The sequence below is a fragment of the Mauremys mutica genome, chromosome 2 (assembly GCF_020497125.1).
Source record: "Mauremys mutica isolate MM-2020 ecotype Southern chromosome 2, ASM2049712v1, whole genome shotgun sequence".
NCBI classification, from domain to species: domain Eukaryota; kingdom Metazoa; phylum Chordata; order Testudines; family Geoemydidae; genus Mauremys; species Mauremys mutica.
In genome coordinates, this window is record NC_059073.1 from 156,668,060 (window position 1) to 156,688,657 (window position 20,598).

The 20,598-nt window shown below is 39.8% G+C and overlaps 1 protein-coding gene across 1 annotated transcript in view; it reads left to right on the plus strand.

Moving 5' to 3' along the window:
• MYO10 (myosin X) overlaps positions 1-20,598 on the plus strand; it is a 246,042-nt gene that overhangs the window by 46,808 nt on the left and 178,636 nt on the right. The window contains exons 2-3 of the mRNA XM_045006733.1: positions 6,175-6,273; positions 15,086-15,169. Of these exons, the coding sequence (XP_044862668.1) occupies positions 6,175-6,273; positions 15,086-15,169 (183 nt within the window). The remainder of the gene's footprint in view (positions 1-6,174; positions 6,274-15,085; positions 15,170-20,598) is intronic.

Below are 20,598 nucleotides of genomic sequence, written 5' to 3' on the forward strand. Positions count from 1 at the left end.
ATTTTCTTTCTACCTTATCTATTATAATGGTGTAACTAAAGTAGCCAACGTATAGGTGAACTAATATTGCCTGGCAGTCTCCAGTCTCCTGGAGTTGATGTCCGCTTCTGAAATCCATTAATCAAGGAAATTGTGTGTGGCCATAGAAGAACATCCACCAGTAATAGGTGTGTTGAAACCAACCAAAACTGGTATGCAACTCGTGCCTCTGTGTGTGTGTGTGTGTAATAATTTATATATATATATATATTATATGTTTCCATGAACAGTTAGGTTCTGTTTATGAAGGAAATTCATTGCCAATAAAGAATGAGAGAATAAATGGGGTCTTGGGAATGGGATCCTGGTCCATAACTAGGGCTCCTCTGCGCTACAATAATACAAACAATATTAGTAATACTATGTACCTAACTTTAAGTGTGTGAGTAGTTCCATTGAGTTTGAAGTTATTTAAGTATCTTACTAACTCAGGGCCTATGTGAGGTTTTCCCATGAAAGATAGTCACACCATTTTGTCTCCTTTCAGTGTCTTCACAGACATATTGAGTACTCCTTGCCCCACCTGCCAAATGTCAGTGAAATACTGTTAGTGGAAAGGTAATGCATATTGTGCACTAGAGTCAGTGGATTTTTCCAGAACTGAAATTCTGGAATAGTCATTTATTTTCCTGTGGTAGGTTGCATGGTGCTGCTGAAATAGTAGCTCAGATTTTAAATAAATAACATTGATTTAATACTGCACCTTGCATAAAAGTGAAAATTCTTCTTGTGCTTTTATCAGCAAAGTGATTCAGGAAACATAAACTGGGAAAATCAATACTACTAGGAAGGAAACATGGAGCAGACAAAATGGCTAGAGACACTAAAAGTGGCATAAAATACATAAAGCAATGTAAACAAATTGTAAAAAATTTCCACTAAATTTGGTTGCCCCGTGCTTGAGTGTCTAGCCTGGCATACACATGGAAGCTTGATTTTTAGAAAAGCTGAGCACCCACAACTTGAATTTGAAGTCAGTGGGATCTAAGAATATTTGGCATGTGAAATCCTGGTCCCATTGAAGTCAGTGGAAACATTGCCACTGACTTTCAGTGAGGCCAGGGTTTCACCCAGCATTTCTGAAAATCTGACCCCCTAGATGTCTCACCCAGAATTGGAGGTCTCTTTTGGAAATGTATATTTTTCTTGTTAACCAGAGCAACCTACGTTATTAGGTTAGTACTGTTGGTGTGTGTGTGGAAGACCTGTTAAATTATCTTTCTTTGAAATGTTGCAAAGTCTGTAATTTCTGACTGGAAAACCCCTCAAGTTGTAGCTCCTCCACTGGTTTGAGTGTGAGGTGGTAGTCAGGAAGAATTGAAGGCAAACATGGTTTTTTGGGCAGGATTTTTTTTTTTTGTTCTTACTATTTATTTATTTATTTATTTTTTTAACTCGACCCAGTTGAACTTGCATCATTTCTCTCTCTCTCAGACTTAGCATTTATAGCCAAGTTGTTCTATGGTGCATAAACTAGAAATCTCTGTATGGCTCTGACATGTATGACTGCTCCATTTCTCTTGCCACACATGAAAACAAAAACACTTAGGCTGATTAGTGAATATAGCTTAAAGAATATTCATCACTAGCCTAAATTTAAAGCAGCTTGAAAATATAGTGTAAATAAATCAACTGTAATTAACATTGTAAACATGTAAATGAATGGCATTTGATGTGGATCCAAAAACAAGTAGTATATTGTATGTTATATGTATAACATTTTAATTACTGTGTAAACAAAAAAACATTGTAACAGTCAGTGTCATTAATATGGACTCTCAATAGGTCACATACGGGTTGTTTTCCGCAGGTAGCTTGTATGCTCACAGTTGTCCATTCTTTGAACAATTAACTTTGGACTTTGCTGGCTTTGCAGAAGGTTGGTTTGTCCGTTAGTAAATTCAAATACAGTGTTTGACTAATTTTGTCATTTGTAGAACATATATTTCCCATACAAAGGAAATAAGAGCTGGATTTGTTATCCTGACAGCACAGAAAGTATGGGCCATATTTTTATTTCATAGTAAAATATGCTAGATAATCCCCACCCCGAACCTCTTAAAGAAAGTGATCTGCAGATGTGCAATTTACAAACCAAGAGGTAAAACCAATAATAAAAGCTATTTTGGAAATGATAGTGGTCAAAGTGACTAAGTACGAAATCTTATTGGTAATAGGCCTCTCTTTTTCTTGGCACTCTGGGGAAATGTATTTGCTGGTTATAGAAATGATTGTGATGGCCCTCTTCTATGAATGCTATTCTAAACATTTTTATAGTCTCATTTAACTGAAATAAAAAAGCGTTAGGCTCTAATCCAGTGAGTAGTATCTGTAACACAAATGTATGTTTCATGGCTTTATTTTTCCTGTTTATTTTGCCATAGAATAACAGATTGGCAGTATGTCAAATTGCATATTAGGGAGCTTTATAGTAACAAAGTTATCAGTTGTTTTTCATCTAAAAATAAGTTTGGAACAATGAGCGATAGCCTGTGCATTCACCAGATCCCTTTCTCATATCAGCCAGTTGTTTGAATACCAACATGAGGCTGGCCAATAGCATGCGATGGTGATATCCCAACCGATACAAAAAAGAAACGGGCAGTTTCTAGTTATTAGCATTTATTCATAACTGTCCAAAAGACCTTTGGAATAAAGCAGTTTGTATTTCTGCTTTTTTTCCTCCTTCAGGGGAAAATGTTGCTTGTATGGACATGCACAAAAACCCTTCACTTCAACGTGTGGTAGTTTCTTTCTCTCATCAAAGTGAAGTGAGCACCCATGGTCTTGAAACTGAATGGAGTTGCCAAAGATATTGACCGACACCAAACCACTGTTTCCCCAGTCTCATCTAAAAATGATGCAAACCTAAGAAAGGAAAAATTTCATTATGAGTAAAAAGTTCAAGTGAAAATGTACCTAAAGATTTTAAATGAAGCTTACCTTTGGTAAAATTTATTTAAAAAGCTCTTGATTCTGAGGTAGAAAGAGGTGTCTGTTTTCTAACCAAATATAGTCCAGTGAGATTTCTGTGTCGCTACCCAGTACATGTCATGGGCTATTGTATAAGGTCTAAACCATGGGTACTCAACCTGCGGGCAGGGGGGATCAAGACACATGCCCTTGGGATCACAAACTAGTTTCAGAAGGTTGGGTACATCCACCTTTTCTTTATGGCTAGATGTAAATGGTGTACGTTTGTCCAGAACTTTTTTTTAAATTTCTGTTTTAACATGGGGGCATGGGATGGAAAAATTTGAGAAATATCCTTAATAAACAAAACAGAGGTGCTGCATCCTACAGCATATAAGTCAGTTGCACTTAGTAAATGATTTTGAATGCATATGAATGTGTTACAACAAATTTACAAGATGTATCTTTATTTTTCACACCTTTTAAATCTGATTCCAAGCCATTACTTGCTGTGTGTGCCAAATTTTGCCTTGTAATCCAGAAATATTCACAATGGGCAATTTAAATGACAGGCTGACATTTACCTCCTCCCCTTACGAGAAAACGATTTGAACACAGAAGTAAAAGGGTATACATGTGGGTAAATATTTGTTTTGGCAAACCTTGCAGGTCTGTGTTTGTAAGTCAGACAGTATCCGTACAGAGGAAATGACAAATCCTGCAAAAGTGCATGGACCTGATTTACCACAGTGGATTATTCCAACTGTACATGGGCGTGACTCCGGTTGATTTCAGCAGAATCACGCTAACCTAAAACTAGGGTAATGCAATGGTGAATCAGGCTGCACAGTTGTATTTATGTAACATAATTTGTGCTCAAACAGCTTCTTTCACAGCAGTGTTCTCAAATCACTTTCTTGACGTTAAGCCTCACAACACTCCTGTAACCTAGGTATTATTTTCGCTGTACAGAGGGACGAAGCTAAAGTGGAAAGGATAATGACATGACCAAGGACATGCATGCAGTCAGTTGCGGATGAGTCCATGCTGTCAATTCTAACCACTTTACCGTCACTTTCTGTATATATGTTATGTCTTAGTTATGTATAGATATGGCCAGATTGTGTAATTCATTCACTAGGGTACTGCTAAATCACACATTACCACAGGGGAAACTTCAGGAGTCTGTCTGTGTTGAGAGGCATAATCCCTCCCAGAGTTTTAGCCGGTGCAGGGGAAATATGTTTACTGCCCCGTCCTTCAGGGAATATGCACCTTTCTTTGTGATGGCCAGTTTGCAGGCCCAGCATTGTTCCTGGGAAAAGGTTTATGGACCTTTCTTGCTCCCCTTGTGGTAATTTGGACCTCTGGTGAGAAAAGTCCCTTTACTTGCCTGGGTAAAGAGACTGCAATTATGAATAGCCTAGAGTGGGAAAGACACTTAGTGCTCTTCTTTTTCCAGTGTCCTTGCAGAGGGGCCAGCATGATCCAGGTCTGTGCGTATGTCTACTCTGGCTCTGCGTACATGCAGTTTAAAGCAAACAAAAGCGTGAATGTTAAAACGCCACTTAGTGAATTGGAGAAAACAGCCATGCTTCCTAGGCAGCAGCTGTCTGCTAATAACTGAATTGACTGTGCTGACAAGCAGCTGCAAGTGTCAGTTTTATCTTTTGAGCTACTGCTGTCTTCATATCACACTGTCAACAGTGAAGACCGTTTCGATCCAAAGGGTATGGATCTGTATGAAAACAATAAGCATGTATCTGAGCAAGCACGGGCTGGCTTTGTGGGGTAGTTGTGTTGGCAGAACCTGTTCTTACTGATGGTGATGAATGTATTTATAGCAATAATGTGTCAGTAGTTAACATAAAAAGGCCTTTGTCCTTTGCATTTGGAGTGCTCTCATTTGTAGTAATGGTGAGAAATACTGCTCGATGACAAGCCTGTTTCCTTGTAAGTTGTGTCATCACTCTTGAATCAGAATGAGCGTTACACTGATCTATAGGAGAAAAATAACTTTTGTGGGAATACTTTGTACAGACAGATACTTTTTTTTACTTACCTTGTCGGCTCTTACAGAAATGTTAACAGTGGGAGAAAATCCTAAGATAAAATGACTATTGTGCTGCAGTACTAAAGTTGGATAGATCTAAATGTTCTGCAAACCACATGACTCTCAAGCATCCAGAAACATGGCTGTCCTCAAAGAGGAACAAACCTACCATCCTCCCCTGAAAAGGCAAAATAGAATGTGCTCCCAAGTCATCATCTTAGGGCCTGATCCTGCCAGGGCTAAACGTATTTGAGCGCTTAATTCCTTGTAGGAGAGGCCCATAGGGTTGGGCTGCTAAGCAGCTTTAGGGCCTGATCCAAAGCTCATTGAAGTCGGTGGGAGTCTTTCCATTTTCTTCAGAGAAGTTTGGATTAGATCTTTAACAATCACTTAGGGCTTGTCTACGCTTGAAATGCAATGGCAACACAGCTGTGCTGCAGAAGCTGAGACACTGCCTACACCAATGGGAGAGCTTCTCCGTTGGCATAAGCAATCCGCCTCCCCAAGAGATGGTAGCTAGGGCAACAGAAATGTTCTGGCAACATAGCGCTGTCTATGTTGAGTGGGGTTAGGTCAACTCAGCTTCGTCACTCAAGGGCGTGCATTTTTCACATCCCTGAGCAACGTAGCTGAATCGACCTAACTTTTTAGTGTAGACCAGCCCCCCACCTCCTTCTGCCTTCCTTTGTCACACCTCTTTCCCAGTCCCCCAATGTAAGGAGAGATTCTGAAATGTCTAAAATACAGTTGACTTAAAGGGTGTGGAAGAGCAGTGCCTTCAGGAAAGGTAGAAAATGAAAGCACAGTGGGGTTGCCAGCTCTAGGAAAACCCTTAACTTGGGCTGTAAACTTAAAAACCACTTTAATGTAACTTCATGTACGTTAACCCATAAGGCGTAAGACCCAGTGATTTGGTTCCAGCTAGTTTTGCTGACAATAAAGGGAGCATTGTAGTCTAGATATCCCACAATTACTGTTTGAGTAGTAATTGTCAAATATTCACTGGGAAATGATCTTGTTCCATTCTCTTACTTGCCTAATTGGACCAGACCTTTGCTTTGTCTCTTGTTTGGCAAATGTTTCCAAGAAAAAAATTTCAATTGAATAGTTTGTGTTTATTGCCTATGTACACCCACCTTCTAAAGTCTGAATGTATTTGTTTGTTATAGGGATCACGAGTCTGGTTGCGAGAAAATGGTCAGCATTATCCAAGCACTGTACATTCCTGCGCAGAGGGAGTTGTTGTATTCAGGACAGATTATGGTCAGGTAAGATGCTACTCTTAATCTTTTTTATCACTGTTTAGAAAATAAAGAAGACACCCTATTTTTTTTTTTAAAAAAAATTATACAGGGTTGACAGGTGATGAACTTTGGGGAATTTGGATATAAAAATGTTGCCGTTTTTAATAGATCTTCCGGTTGTATTGCTGGTGGTTTGGTGTAACTATGTTGGACAAAGCTGAAGAAACATTGTCAACATTTGTGAGGTTTAAAAGTTGATCATCTTCGCAGAAACAAAATTCCAATCCTTATTGACACCAGTTGGAAACTCTGATCTCATATGAGCCATACATTGGTAATCCACAGTTCATATGATACCTATCCAGTAATTCTGCCTAGTCTCACTGCATCTTACCCTGTTTCATCCATTGACAGAGATTGAGCTCCAATTGTATATTCTCCAATTCTACAGCAGGTGAACGCAGAGAATCAGATTTTTGTAAGAGTAGTCAGAATCCCTCAGAAAACATCTTTGCCTTAGCCTGATGCTAAAAAGTAACAGTAATAAAACCAAAATGTGTGCTATCATAAGAGATAACCCTTTATATTTTGGCTTGTTTATATTGAGGGACACGTTAAGTTGGGTGTCGAGTTAGCTAAAGCTTTAAATGTCAAGCTCTTGCATGTTCCTTCTTTACTCTCCATTCTTCTGTACCAGTTTGAAATGTTGGATGTAGTTCTACCCACCCTGCAGTTGGAAACATCACACAAATTCATTCCAATTTGTCCAGTGAATTTTTCAAGTTATTTAGGTTTGACCGTTCCTGTTTGATCCATTTGTGTAATGTTGATCCATACCACTTTCCAACCCTTCTGAAATTTTAAGACTAGATCATCAGTTGGTGTAAAATCTGTCACTTTACAAGGACTGATAATCTAATCAGAAAAATGGAAAGACAGGTCACGTTAAAGCACTGTAACTTTATTTGTGTTTACAGAATAAATTAATATGTACATCATGTGTACATATGACACATATATATTTATTTTTAAAATAAAATGCAGGCTGAGTCTGGTACTAGCTGTCTGGTTTAATCACAAACCCTACCCAGCTTCTAAAAATAACAGCCCAAATTTTCAATCTTGGGCATCTAAAGTTGGGCATCTAACAGAGCACCGCAACTCCAACTGGAGGTAATGGGAGCTGCTGGTGCTTGGCACCTCTGAGCCCGTTTTAATTAGTTGTTCTAAAAAGGAATTAGGTGACTGACTTTGATCCCCCACAATGTAAAATATGCCCAGTAGTTATTATGTGAGTATGAACAACTCTTGTGTACACATAATATCTGAAATGTAGTGTTGCTCTCTTTTCAGCATGTAAATACTGAACTGCACAGGACTTGAAGCAGGGTTCATGCTGTTACTTTTGTAAAATATGAATGATTCCATTTCCTGAGGGACCCCTTACCTGATAGTAAATGGCACGTTGAGTGTTTTAACAGACACTATTATTTACAGTAGGGTGAAACATAAGATGTTGGCAACAACCAGCAGAACCATTAAGTAACATTGAATATAAATAATACAGCCTACAACTTGATTGGCTACCATATTTTTAGTGGGACAAAGCAACTTTTAGTGGGACAGTGAGTAATCCTGGTGTTTTCAGAAGGATGCTTTGGAGTTTAGCAGCACCACACCGGTTGACATTAAGGATGTTGCACAAGTAAATTCTCTTGCACTTATCTGAAAGTTTCCCCTTGATGCGTTAACCACTTGTGTGCTGTGTAATGTAACAAATATATGGCTTAAAACAGATTACCAGTGTTGCCTGTCATACAGTACCGGGCAGTCACCTTTGAAGTGCTGACAATCCAATGAGACGCTAGAACTTTAAAGGAATACTGCTGCATGGGAAGTCACACGGGTGTAGGGCTGAGATTTTCCATAGAGCTTATGTCCAATTGAAATTTTATGAGTTTGGTAACTAATTCCTGGGCTCTTTAGGAAATTCCAAGCATGACACTTATGTCTATCAGCAAATTGATTATGGAAGTGTTAAGATCTTTACTGAGCGCAGAACTGTGTTTGACCCCATATCTGCTGCCAGAACTTGCAGGTATTGCCCCACACTCAGTTTTCAATTGTACATTCGGTCATTTGAGTGGAATGTGAAGATGTAATCAGGGAAACATTAGGAAGACATGGTTCCTGGGGTTGCTCTTGCACCCTTGTTCATTCAAGAGGCTCGTGTTATCTTGACTTTAGCATGCTCAACATGGGAATCTTTTTCTGTTTGGACTTGAGCTCATTGCCACTTTATATTACTGCAATGGACAATTTGCTATAGCTAAGCAGAAGACAGTGTTTCATTTTTTCTTCTTCTTTCTTTCCATACTATTCTGAGCACTGGAAACTTATTTTTTAGATGACTCTATGGCACTTAATTGTTCTTTGAAGGAATGCTAATCGAAGTGAATGCTGCTGAATACAAACACCCTTGCACAGTGTTTGATACGACATTAAGATGACAGTAAATTACACATCAGGAGCCCTCATGGAAAATGGAGTGCACCACTATTTCTTGAACAGGAAAAATTCAGATAGCATTAAACTAGTCATTTAAAATAAGGCTGTTTGATTTATTATGATTGAAATGCTGTGGTAGCATCACCCTACTGCTGCTGTGGTACTTTGTACATCTGCATGGAGACAGTTTGAAACTAGTAGCAGCTGGTAGCTTAACTGTAATATATGGTCCTGGCCATCCCCAAGCATCTGCCCATCCAGTTATTCCTGGGGTCCACTTTTGGGGACTCCCCTTTTATCACCCTCTTCTCTCTCAATTCTTGGTGGAAAGAAACGAGAGAGTGTGTTGCTTCTTCGTGTTGCATTGAAATCAGCTGGTGGATGAACTTCCAAAGTGGTTTGAAGACTAGGTTGAAGCAGAGATTTATTTGTCCTGTCTAGAATGAGCTAAAAATTGTGATGAGTGGCAGTTCTAAATTTTATCCTCTTTTCTTTATAAGCTTCTATGGGGTCTGGGTGCCTTCCAGAGTGGGAGAAACTTCACTGTGATTGTTGTTTTTGTATCAGACTCTTTCCTTTGTTTTGACCTGAGTAATGCTAATGTGTGTGTAGTAGTTGAGGCTATGCATAATATTTTGTAAGGTGCATGGAACATCTGTGTATGGTTCTATATAGTGTGCGTGTGTCTCTGTGTGTATTACACATACAGAGTATGAGACTTATTCTTCCCTTGGATCCCCATCATATGTCAAAGAGTGCATTAAACTTACTGAATCATTTTTATACTTGTGAGTACTTTCATATGCTCTTTTGGGGATAAAATATGATATTTTCTCCTTTTAAAAAGCCTTTATTTATTTAATGATAAAACAGGCATTTCCTCATCTCCACGTTCTATAAATTTTAATGGAGTTGTGTGAGCTTATAAAATACTCAACTGAATGAAATAAAACTCTAAAAGCACTGCTGTCACTGTAAGCGCCACTTGAAATGGGTGCATTGCACACACTCAATAAAGAGTATGAATGGCTCCATCTATCAAGATGCCACAAGAGACCTCAAGCAGCTGTTGAAGTTAGGAAAGGGTCCATCTATCCTTTTGCACTTCTTCAGATAGTATGGATTTCACTCTTACTATTATTATTACTTTGTTTTATACACAGTAGTGTCTAAAAGCTCTCCCGAAGATTAGGGCCCCATTCTGCTAGAAGCTGTACGTAGCCATAGTATGAAATTAGTCTCTGCCCCAAAGAGGTTAAATCTAAATAGGTAAGTCAAAGGGTGGGAGAAAGGTGAACCCAGATCTCTTGAGTCCCAGTTTAGTGCTTTAACCACAAGACCATCCTTCCTGTCCTAATCAAGATCCTTTTCCAGCGCTTACATGTCAAAGGGCTGGTCCATGTTTAAAAGTGCCCAGAACCTTGTATAAGCTATATAACAGCATACTGGGGATTCAGTTTTTAGGCATCTGTTCTTGTTTGCAGAAGTTTTATATAATGGATTTGAGATGGATAGCTAGCAGTCTTTCTGAACAATCCCATGAAGAATATAATTTCTGTAACATCCCTTTCCTTTCCCTTCCAGAAGACCTTGCCTGTAAGTTTAACAAGACTTGACACAATGGGGGGACACAACTTGTTCTGGTATGAAGAAACTTGCACAGAGAGTATAAGCTGAATTGATTGCCACAAACTGATTAGCATCTGTGACATTGAAATTGCAGAATGCTTAATTACATACTCCTTTAGTTGACTGAGAGAAACTTTTAAATCAAAATACATTCTAAATGGAAGCAGCTGAGATATAATATCCCTAAAATATAGGTTCTTTAAAAACACAGATGGTAAATATCACTAGCAAAGACCTTGTCAGTCAGAACAACTTTCTTTGAATTTGCTTTACAAAGAAGTAATTCATGGTACAGTATTATGTCAGCAAACAGGACATAGCTTAGTATCCTCGGCCTCAAATAAGAGCACCTGTAAATGGTTTGGTCTGCGATTTCTAGACGTTTAACTTAACGTGGCTCTGCTGGAGTATTTATGCACAGCAAGAATGGGAAGACTACATATGTTCTGTGTTAAGCACAACTCAAGTATGTTTTCCACAGGGGTTTGCACCTTCCTTTTTTCCTCCTTACTCTGGGGGCTGGGAGAGTTTCTCATGATGAGCTCATTCAGGAAGGTTAGAGCTGGACTTTACTTGAGAATATGCTTAAGGCAATGATGTTCCTACAGTGAAGTTGCTGTGTGATATATACATCCATCCAACTAGACAACATTTAAATTAATTAAAACAAATCCCCACAGTGTTACAACAAGCATCCTGAGTTTTATTTTTATATAAACACTCTGTCCTATGCCTCATGTCATCTATTCTTGCATCATAATTTAGGCCCCTATTCTGCAGACTTGTACTACTGGGTGTAGTGTTAATATGATGAGTTGTCTCTTTGGGTCAGATTCTGCTACCCATACTCTGTGTGGCATACTCAACTGTGTAGGTAGACCCACTGAAGTCATTTGAACAAAATTCTTCTTTGCCTTGATGCCGACAAAAAACTTGTGGTTAAGCTGTTTGTGGACAGAGATCATTGTCTATCATGCTTACCAATATTGTCTCATTGTTTACCTGTACTCTGCCGTTTGCTGGCTCCGTCTGTTGTCTCCTACTGAGATCGTAAGCCCATTGGGGCAGGGACTATCTTTTTGTTCTGTGTTTCTACAGAGAGGTCCTGGTCCATGACTAGGGTTCCTAGGTGCTATGGTGATAGTACTACTACTAATAATGAATAATTAATAATGAAAATACTGAAGGCAATTGAACTGGTCATCAGTAAATGCAATACTCTATGTTAAGAGTTTGTAGACTCATCCCAAAATTCTGAATTCTTCAGATCAGGGATTGTACATTTTTAAAGTCCTATGCGCTCCTATGACACTACATATAAATAAATGCTCAGTAATAATCCCCAAACCATATTTTATTATAACTCCTCGGTTGAACCTGTGTCACTACTGAAGCATGCCCACCAAAAGTGTCTGCTTTTTAACACTCCCTCATGGTGTTCCTTGCATTTTCAAACTTGCTTAGAATATATGCAGGGATACTTAGGTGACTTTTTTTTTCCTGAAAGCAACTTTTGGAGTTAAACTTTGCATAAACACTGAATGATTATCACTTGTAAGGATTTTTCCAGGATGCTTTCAGTTTAAAAAACTCAATAAAATAATTTGCAGGACTATTGGCTTACACCATTGTAGTTTTACAGCATCTTTCAAATAGCAGATATACACTGTCCCTGGGCTAGATTTCAGATTCAGTGGCTTAATTTCAGGAAATTGGATTCCATCTATCTAAACACTGTGAAGTTAGGACTAATTCTTTAGTTAGTGGATATTGGGCTCTGCTATAATAATTCTGGTAATGATTCTTGGGTATACTTGCAAAACCTACTGCTGCTGTTATTGGGACCTTGGTTTCCGAGAAGAAAGATAGGGCAATATTGGGGATGGAGGCAGGGAAAGCACTAAAACTCAGATTGTGTTTTTTAGTACCCTGGTTTTATCTTGTGTTGAGTAATGTATAAATCTTTGTGCAGGATGTCAAAGTTCAGTGTCTTTTGCTCCAAGCATCTGTTGACACCCCTGTAAACAGAGCTAATGACAAATGTTAACTGAGTGACTTCTGGAGATGTATACTTGTGTAAAAATGGGTTAGAGCAGGGGTTCTCAAACCTCATTGCACCAGGACCCCCTTGTGACAACAAAAATTACTATGCAAAGCCTGCGCCCCACTGCTCCAGATACAGGGGCCGAAGCTGAAGCCCAGAGCTTCACCACCAGGCAGGGGGCCTGTAACCTGAGCCCCAGCGCCCCGGGCTTAAGCCCTAGAGCTTCGGCTTCAGCCCCGAACGGTGGGGCTCAGGCTTCAGCCCCAGGCCGCAGCAAGTCTAAGCCAGCCCTGGCAACCCCATTAAAATGGAGTCATGACCCACTTTGGGGTTCCGACCCACAGTTTGAGAACCGCTGAGTTAGAGCATGTCTTACCCCCAGTCAGCAAGTGATTGGCCAGTTTTTGTGCAAATATTGTGATGTTCTAGAAATAGCCTCACAGAGTATAAATGCCAAGATGGCAATAAGCTTTTTAGGTAATTTCTCAGCTTGTGGGTCATGACCCCCCAAGGGGTCACCAGAAGTTGTTGGAGTGAAGAGAACTGTGTGCATAGTCTGTCTCTGGTGCGCCTTTGAGGCAGGTTTGTTTAAACCAATTCAGTCCTCAGATGCCAAAAGTACCTCATGGGGACCATTGTGCTGAATGTCATAGTGCCTCCTATCAAGCACCTTGTGAACTGTTGCAAAAGATTCTGGGATCCATTTAGCACCTCACTAATTCACACCCCTATAACTGAAACACAAAAAAGCCTGTCTCTCCACATCAGTACAAAGATTTGATAGAATGCTGTCATGAGGTCTTGTGTTACTAAGGCGTTCCTTACTGTTACAAATGTATACTTCAGAACACTTTCTGATATACTAATTCAAGCTAAATACACTTGCAGAATTAACAAAGTATATTTTCTGATGAATGATTCTTGCCTTTTGAGTACTTTGTTTAATTACTTACTAATTTGCAAAATTCAGTAGTTTGCAACAGGCCTCGTTAGTGTGTGTTGTGGAGGTTCTGGTTTATATAAATGCTAAAAAGAAAAATGAAAACATTCAGCACAGCCATTACTTTAAAGGAAAATGTGATTCCTTTGCTTGCAGTTGAGCTGATATAGCAACTGTCCAGTTACAGCTTTGATAGGCCAAACCATGTGCTCTGTCACTTGCTTTGCACCAAGTGTGATGTTTTTACACACCAATATTAAGTCCTTGAAAGCTTGTTCAGGGCTAATTTAGTTCATAGCGTTTTTATTTGGCCTTGCTCAAGACTAACCTAGTGTTCAGAAAAACAAGCCTTGCTGTGTTTGTTTATATCAAAGGCTGAGTGGAGACATTGCTACTAAGAAGGAGCAGTATTTTTTTTCAATTTGTTCCCTCTACTATTTGCTCATTCCATCATACCCTAATGGGCATTTATTGTAAAATGTGTAAAATATCATCTACTGAGTCATACATTGCCTTTTCTTTTCCAAAGGCACAGCCTCTTGGTATTTGTCCCCTTTCACTCACCAAAACACTACCCTTGGTTAGCTGCAGGATGGGAGCATCTGGGAAATAGAGTGTTTAAAATAAAGCTTAAATTGAACAAAGATTATAGGCCAAATTATGCTCTGTTACACCTATGCAACTCCATTAGAGCCACTGGGATTGCAGTTTATCTCTCTAATTATAGCAGTGTAGCCACCCTGTATTTAATGCTGCATGGTCAAAAATGGGAGGGTTTGAAAGAGGTCGAGCCAAAGAGTTATAAAGCACATGAATAATTCTTAAAAAAAATAAAAATGACCACCAGGTCAAACAAATTGTTTCTTTTGTTTCTTCAAGGGTACTGTTCTCGACTTACTGAGCATTATTAGGTACTATTTGTTGTAACTGCGGAAATCCATTCTTTTGGGATTAGTGTCGCTATCATTTTTGGAAAAATGAATGTTTTAGTGCAGTATGAATTAAAACTTTCCTCTCACCGCTGTGCAATGCAGAAAGTGGTATTTTTAGTCCCCGTGAGATGTCAGTGAGAGCAGTTAATTTCTGAGACACCTACATAGGGTACTTTTTTGTCTTCTAGAAATTCTTGACCTACTATGATCCCTATGATCTGTCTTGGCTATGTAAATAGTTAAGATGTCAGTCTTTTCAGTTGCTTTCTGTAAAGAAAATCTAAACCATCTGTGCTTTTATTATGCCTGCACTAAAGAGAGCAAAACTGCTTTTGTTTTAAGATTAAAGCAGATGTACACAGACTGCCATTTTAATTTCTTTTGTAAGGGTTACAATACATTTCAGCTGTTCACAAAAAAATGGAAAGGAATTCAGGCTACTTTGTTCGTAAAAATCGAGTATTGTGATGAGTAAGCTTGTCAATTCAATTTTGTAGCACTGTTTCCAGACTCCTTTGGATGTGGAACTGAGTTTATTGTTCGGTGTTATCAGTGCCTTATGAGCATATGGTTTGGGTTAAACAAAATATACATTACTGTGTCAGTTTGCAACAGGGAGATGCTTCATATTGCTCAGCTGAAGTGTTGTACCATTGGGCCAAATTCCGAGGTTCTTATTCAAATCAAAACTCCTGTTGCCTTGTATGGGACTTTGCCTGAGTAAGAACTGAGTGAAAACGTAAGGCTCTCTAATGGCTCCATCCTGCAAAATTCTACTTTCAGGGAGACACTGAGGCTACTTGTTTGAGTGAGGACTTCTTATGTGTAGGGGTTTGCAGATCTGGACCAAACGTTTTAAAGAAAAATGTAAGGAAACTAAATTAGGTAAGTCTTTTTCTTGGGGTCATTTAATTGCATCAACTTTTCAAATAGATAAAAATATATCCCCCCCCCCCCTCAGAATAATTTGTCCCAAACATTGTATAATGGCACATTGCAAGCTGCAGTGTTTGAGCCACTACTATAGAATGCTGCTGTTCTGGGCTGTTGTGTGTGTGTTTTTTTTTTTTTTTTTTTTTTAAAATAAGGCTTTATACATGATGGAATACCACTACTGTGTGTGAAACATGGCAAGGGAAGACAACTACAAGAAAAAGACAGGCTGAATTTAAGCAAAGAGCTATGTGGCAGGAACTTCACCACCTGTAATCACATAAGAAGTAACTGTTATCCTATGAAAAGGAGAGGCCAACAATCCTTTTAACACTTAGGCTTGGGTCTCCAATAATTGGCTGTTGAAAAGAATCTGATAGCAAGTACAAGAAACTAAGAGACACTTATTCTGGTAACATGTAATTTATACTTAGCCACTCTTCATTAATGTCAGAGTGAGCCATATCTATTTCTTCTGTTTTTGTACTGTCTTTTTATTTTGTACATGGTTTCTCAATGTAGCATCACCAAAAAAGATCCAAACTCAAGAACATTAAGAGTCTGCCTCAAATTTTCTGAGGGTAATGTGTGAAGTTGCTGCTTTCTTTCTTTCTTTTTTTTTCCTTTTTTTTAACCTCTAAGTTATTGGTTCAAATCCAGCCAAGTGAGTAGTTACAGATTTATTTATTTTTTTTAAGTCATCTGACAGCTGTTCGGGGCCTATGTGAAATGAGTGATCTCAATCCAGTCCTTAGTGAACAGCTATCCAGGTAGTAAAAACAAACAAAAAAAAACCTATGGTCACAGCTGGCATTATTTGGCATAATAGTTGCCAGTTTCAGCAGACAGGCCAAGTTGGGAAGTTTGTGATGCTGACACCGTCTCTGTGCCTGGTTTGTGGATTTAAAAAATGGCTTTAATTTCCACTGTAGGCAATCAGAATGATTTAAAGAGCTGAATTAACTTTATGGTGTTTTAAAAGAAATAAGGAATAAAGAAAAGTGGACACTACATGAGATCAACACTCCTTTTTCCACACAAAGTAGCTTATTTTGTTTATTTAAACTTTTCCCCTCAGGACTCTCAATGATATTAATATTCATTATGGTTAATGTACAGATTTTTTTTTCCTTCAAAAAAACCTGATGGATTTTGGAAAGAGAAAATCAAATAACTTTTTGTAGTTTTAAGTTTTCCTTTGAACTTACGGAAATAGATATTTATAATGGAAATGCTGTTTGCTAACTGCAGTAACTTTAGTCAGAAATATTTAAGCGAGAGAGAACATATGCTTTTCAGATGTAGAGGTGAGCCCCAAATACATGTGTTCTGGAAAATTTCTAAAGTGACCTTTTATTATTTAATTAAGAATATTAAATTATATCATGAATGAGAGGAATATCTGTGCAATGTTTCCCCCCAAAGCATATTGCAACGTGACAGTGAAGTTATTTTGATATGGATATTTTAATTAGCTTCAAAAGAGCTTTGAAGTACTTTTGCATGTTTGGTTTAACTTACTCAAAACACAGAAAAAGACTTTGAACAAATAGGTGGTCACCCTTTCCTCCCCTCCATTTTTAGGAATAAGTAAGTCACACTTCATTGCACACAGGTTGGAACTGAGATAGCTAAACAGACGTTGTATCCAAGCTGATTTATATTAACTATATTGTACATTAAAATACCTACATTAAAAGCACATTATTAAGGTTGCAAACTCAAGCACTGAAAAGTTAGGAAATACCGTAATGAAAATTGACTGAAGAACCTTAATTTAGCTCCGTTGTGCATATGGATTATGATGCAGTCTTTAATTACATGATCAAGTACTATTTTAAACTTCTTCACTTAGTCCTATATTCAACTCCTCAACATTAGCGTTTTGGAAAGGGTCCTCACTTTGTTTCGAGTAGTATCATCATCCTTTTGGGGGCCAGGAATAAACACAGAAAGCTTTTAATGCTGGGAGAATGGCAGGAATTACATATTGACTGTGATTTACCATCAAACTAATGCACTAAATAAGGCAGGGTCCTGTGAAAAAAATAGTATGTGATCATGTAATTAAGGATTGCATCAAAATGCAACACACAAGAGGGTTAAAGAAATGTAATGTTGCACAGGCAGCAACCTAAATTCTGGCATTTCTTAACTTTTCAGTGCTTGACTTTGCAATCCTAATCATGTTCTTTTAACATAATTTTTTGTGCGTATGTCATTCATAGTTTAAAAAAGCCCTGAAAAAACAGGAATTCCATCATGTGGCAACCTACTGATACTGTACAAGGGGTTCGCCGGGGCTCACTACACACAAGTGATATTGGGGAATTAGTCTGGCTGCGGGGTCTCCCTTGGCAGCCCTTGCTGTAACAGGGACAAATACTGTAAGCCCAGGCCCTGGGTCAGGGCGGGGCAACACTGGGTCAGGTGCTCAGGCCCTTGGGCTGGAGCTGAGCACTGGTACTTATAAACAGTAGCAATAAACCCAGACCCTGGGTCAGGGCGGGGCAGTGCAGAGTCAGAGCTCAGGCCCTCAGACAGGGCTGAGCAACAATAGTAGGCCCCAGGCCTCTAGAGGCCTGGGAGAGGGGGAGACGGCCACCCCCGAGTTGGGTGGCAGGGGGGACATAGGCCCTCCCACTCCTCTGCATCCCAGCCCGGGGCCCTAGCAGCGGCCAGAGACCCACTGCTTAGTCAGTGGGGATCCTGGCCGCAACACACTGACATAGGTTCAGGCAGTGCTGCAGCCAGACTGGGGTCGGCTGCCCCCGGGCTACTTCCAGACTCCCCCTTGTAGGGTACCTGGGTCGGGGGATGTCCTCTGGGAGGATCCAGCACCATAGGGTCCTCCGGGTAGCGAGCGCAGGGCAGGCCCGGCCAGTCCTGGTGGCCACCTTGGGCCGCGGAGTTTTCCCAGCCATAGGCTAGACTGGAGGCGTCTGGCCTTTCCGGTGGCTCGGGGCTTACTGAGCTCTGAGGGCGAGTCTTTATACTTCTGGGTTGCTGCCTGACCCTCTGGGGGGGGGGGGGGGGGGGCTCTGAGCTCCCTAGCTCCGCCCACTCCAGCCTCCAGATGGGCTCTTCCCCCTCAGGGGGCGGCGGGGAGCCACACTGCCTCACTACAGACACCAACATGGTTCATCAGCAGGGTTGGAACCTTTACATTCACCACACAGACTTCTGCCACTTGAAGTAACCAAGTAACTGATAGCAGTAGTAGGTTATCATCCTCTATCAGAAGAAACACTAGAGGGGGATGAGAAGCTTTGCCAGTGGATTTCACAGATGTTTGCTGACCACAGAGGAATGGTGAGACTCAGGAGTTTTGGGTTCCATTCTAGACTCTGGAACGGAGTGTTCTCAGGTGGGCACAGACCCTGTACTCTTTCCCACATGCATGACCCCTTCTGCCTCATTCCCTCCAACCTGTCCCTGTCTCAGTCCTGTTCCTTTACTACCACAGCTGCTTATTCCAGTCTCATTCTCCTGACCTACCAAGTCCCAGTCTCCACTCCCAGTCTTTTTGCCCAGTAAATTCTAATCTTGCCCCTCCTGACTCCTAGTCCCAGTTTCTCCCCACTCCTGGTTTCCTTGGCCAGCCATTCCCAGTTTTTTTCCCTTACTTCAGTTCCTTAACCCCAGTTGTCTTGCCCTGCCAGTCCCAGTTCTCCTCCTCCCAGCTTCTCATCCAATCTCTCTTCCCCATGACCTCCAATCACACAGACCTGTCCACTTTCCCCAACCCCACTGGCTCCCCTGGTTTTTAAATCAAAAGAGGAGGAGGAGAATGACTATATCAGATTTTTTTTAAATTGTTGAACAGGGGCTGCTTGGTTTGATGCTTCCTGAACAGAGACATACTTAAACTGTGAACCCCCAACAAGCTAAACAAACGGAAGTTACCCTAAACTCTTAGCTGTTTAAGCTGCTTGAAGGAGCCGAAGTCTTTAATTTAAATTGTAAAGGTTTAGAGGACTTCAGTTGCTGAAACTACTTTAGAAGTATGGGACATATATATGCTTGAATGTTTAGCGGGTTTTAACACATTAACTAATTGTCAGTTATAGTGTAGCCACTACCCAAACATTAGTTGCTAATCTGGTTTAACTCTGCAAGAAATACTTGTTTTATTCAAGCTTGAATAATTAGGAAGTGGCTGATGGTAAACAGTTGACTATTTTAAAACAACAACAACTACCAAATCAAACTCCAAAACAAGTTCATTTTGGGTTGAGAGCAAACATGGAAAACATTAACCTCAAAGGCTTTCCATCTTGGGAAATTTCTAAGTAAAAATGACATTTTATTATGGAAGATGGAATTCAGCCTTAAGTACAATGGGTGCAAAATTCTGTCCTAACATCAAGGTGCAAACTGAGCCCCTCTGCATACCAGTGAGTAAATGGAGATTGCTATGTCATGAAAAAGACAATCTCCCTCACCATTTGTGTGATGCAGGTTTTAAACCTGTGCTAAATTTGCCTTCAGACCTACTTGCATTAGAAGTGGCTGGCACTGAAAAAATGATTTAGAAGCATAAGTCAGTCATACTAAGCTCTAGCCTACAAATCTACACAACACTCCATGACTTACTTGGGAGTTCCACACACAGAGGGGTTGCAGGGTTGGGCCCCATATTTGCGTCATGAGAAGACATAACTGCCCTCCTTCCTGTCATATTTACTAAGTCCAAAATGCACTAGGATTATTAAAGTTTTTGGAAGGGTTTGTGGAATAGAAATGTAGACTAAATTCTGGGTACTAATCTGGTAGTTGAAAATTATCTCTATTGTAATAATTAAACCTTGAGCACTTGTAGTTTTGTTGAGTCTGTGTTTTGTTTGAAGCTAATTTAGTTTACAGTCCGGTGAGAATAATCCCCTGAAGTCAGTTTTTGTTTAGCATTCCTAGTTTAGTGCCTAGTTACAACGGGGATAGTATAAGGTGTCTATCTATTGAACACGTCCCCAGAATATTGACCTAGTTCTTGCGTTATACGCCTACCATCATGCTTGTCTCCTGGGTGAGTAACAGTTCTGCAGAGCACATTGGGTAAATATTTACATTCTAGTTCCCTCCCACTTGTTAAAATATTCTATTTTTAAATATTTCAATGAAAAGCACTGTGGGTATAAAACTCAGACTGTGGTTTTTGTTTTGAGGGGGTGATGTATTTATTTAACAAAGGCCAACCTAGACACAGCATGTGTTTTCCAAGTCTTGTTTTCAACCAATTTCACAGCTGTGTTGACAGATTTACTAGGAGGTGATGGACTTTCTCAAGGTCACACAGTGGTTGATTAGAGAGTAGAGCTCCAGATCCTGCTGGCTCCGGTGCTTTGCTTAGTTACTAGAACATA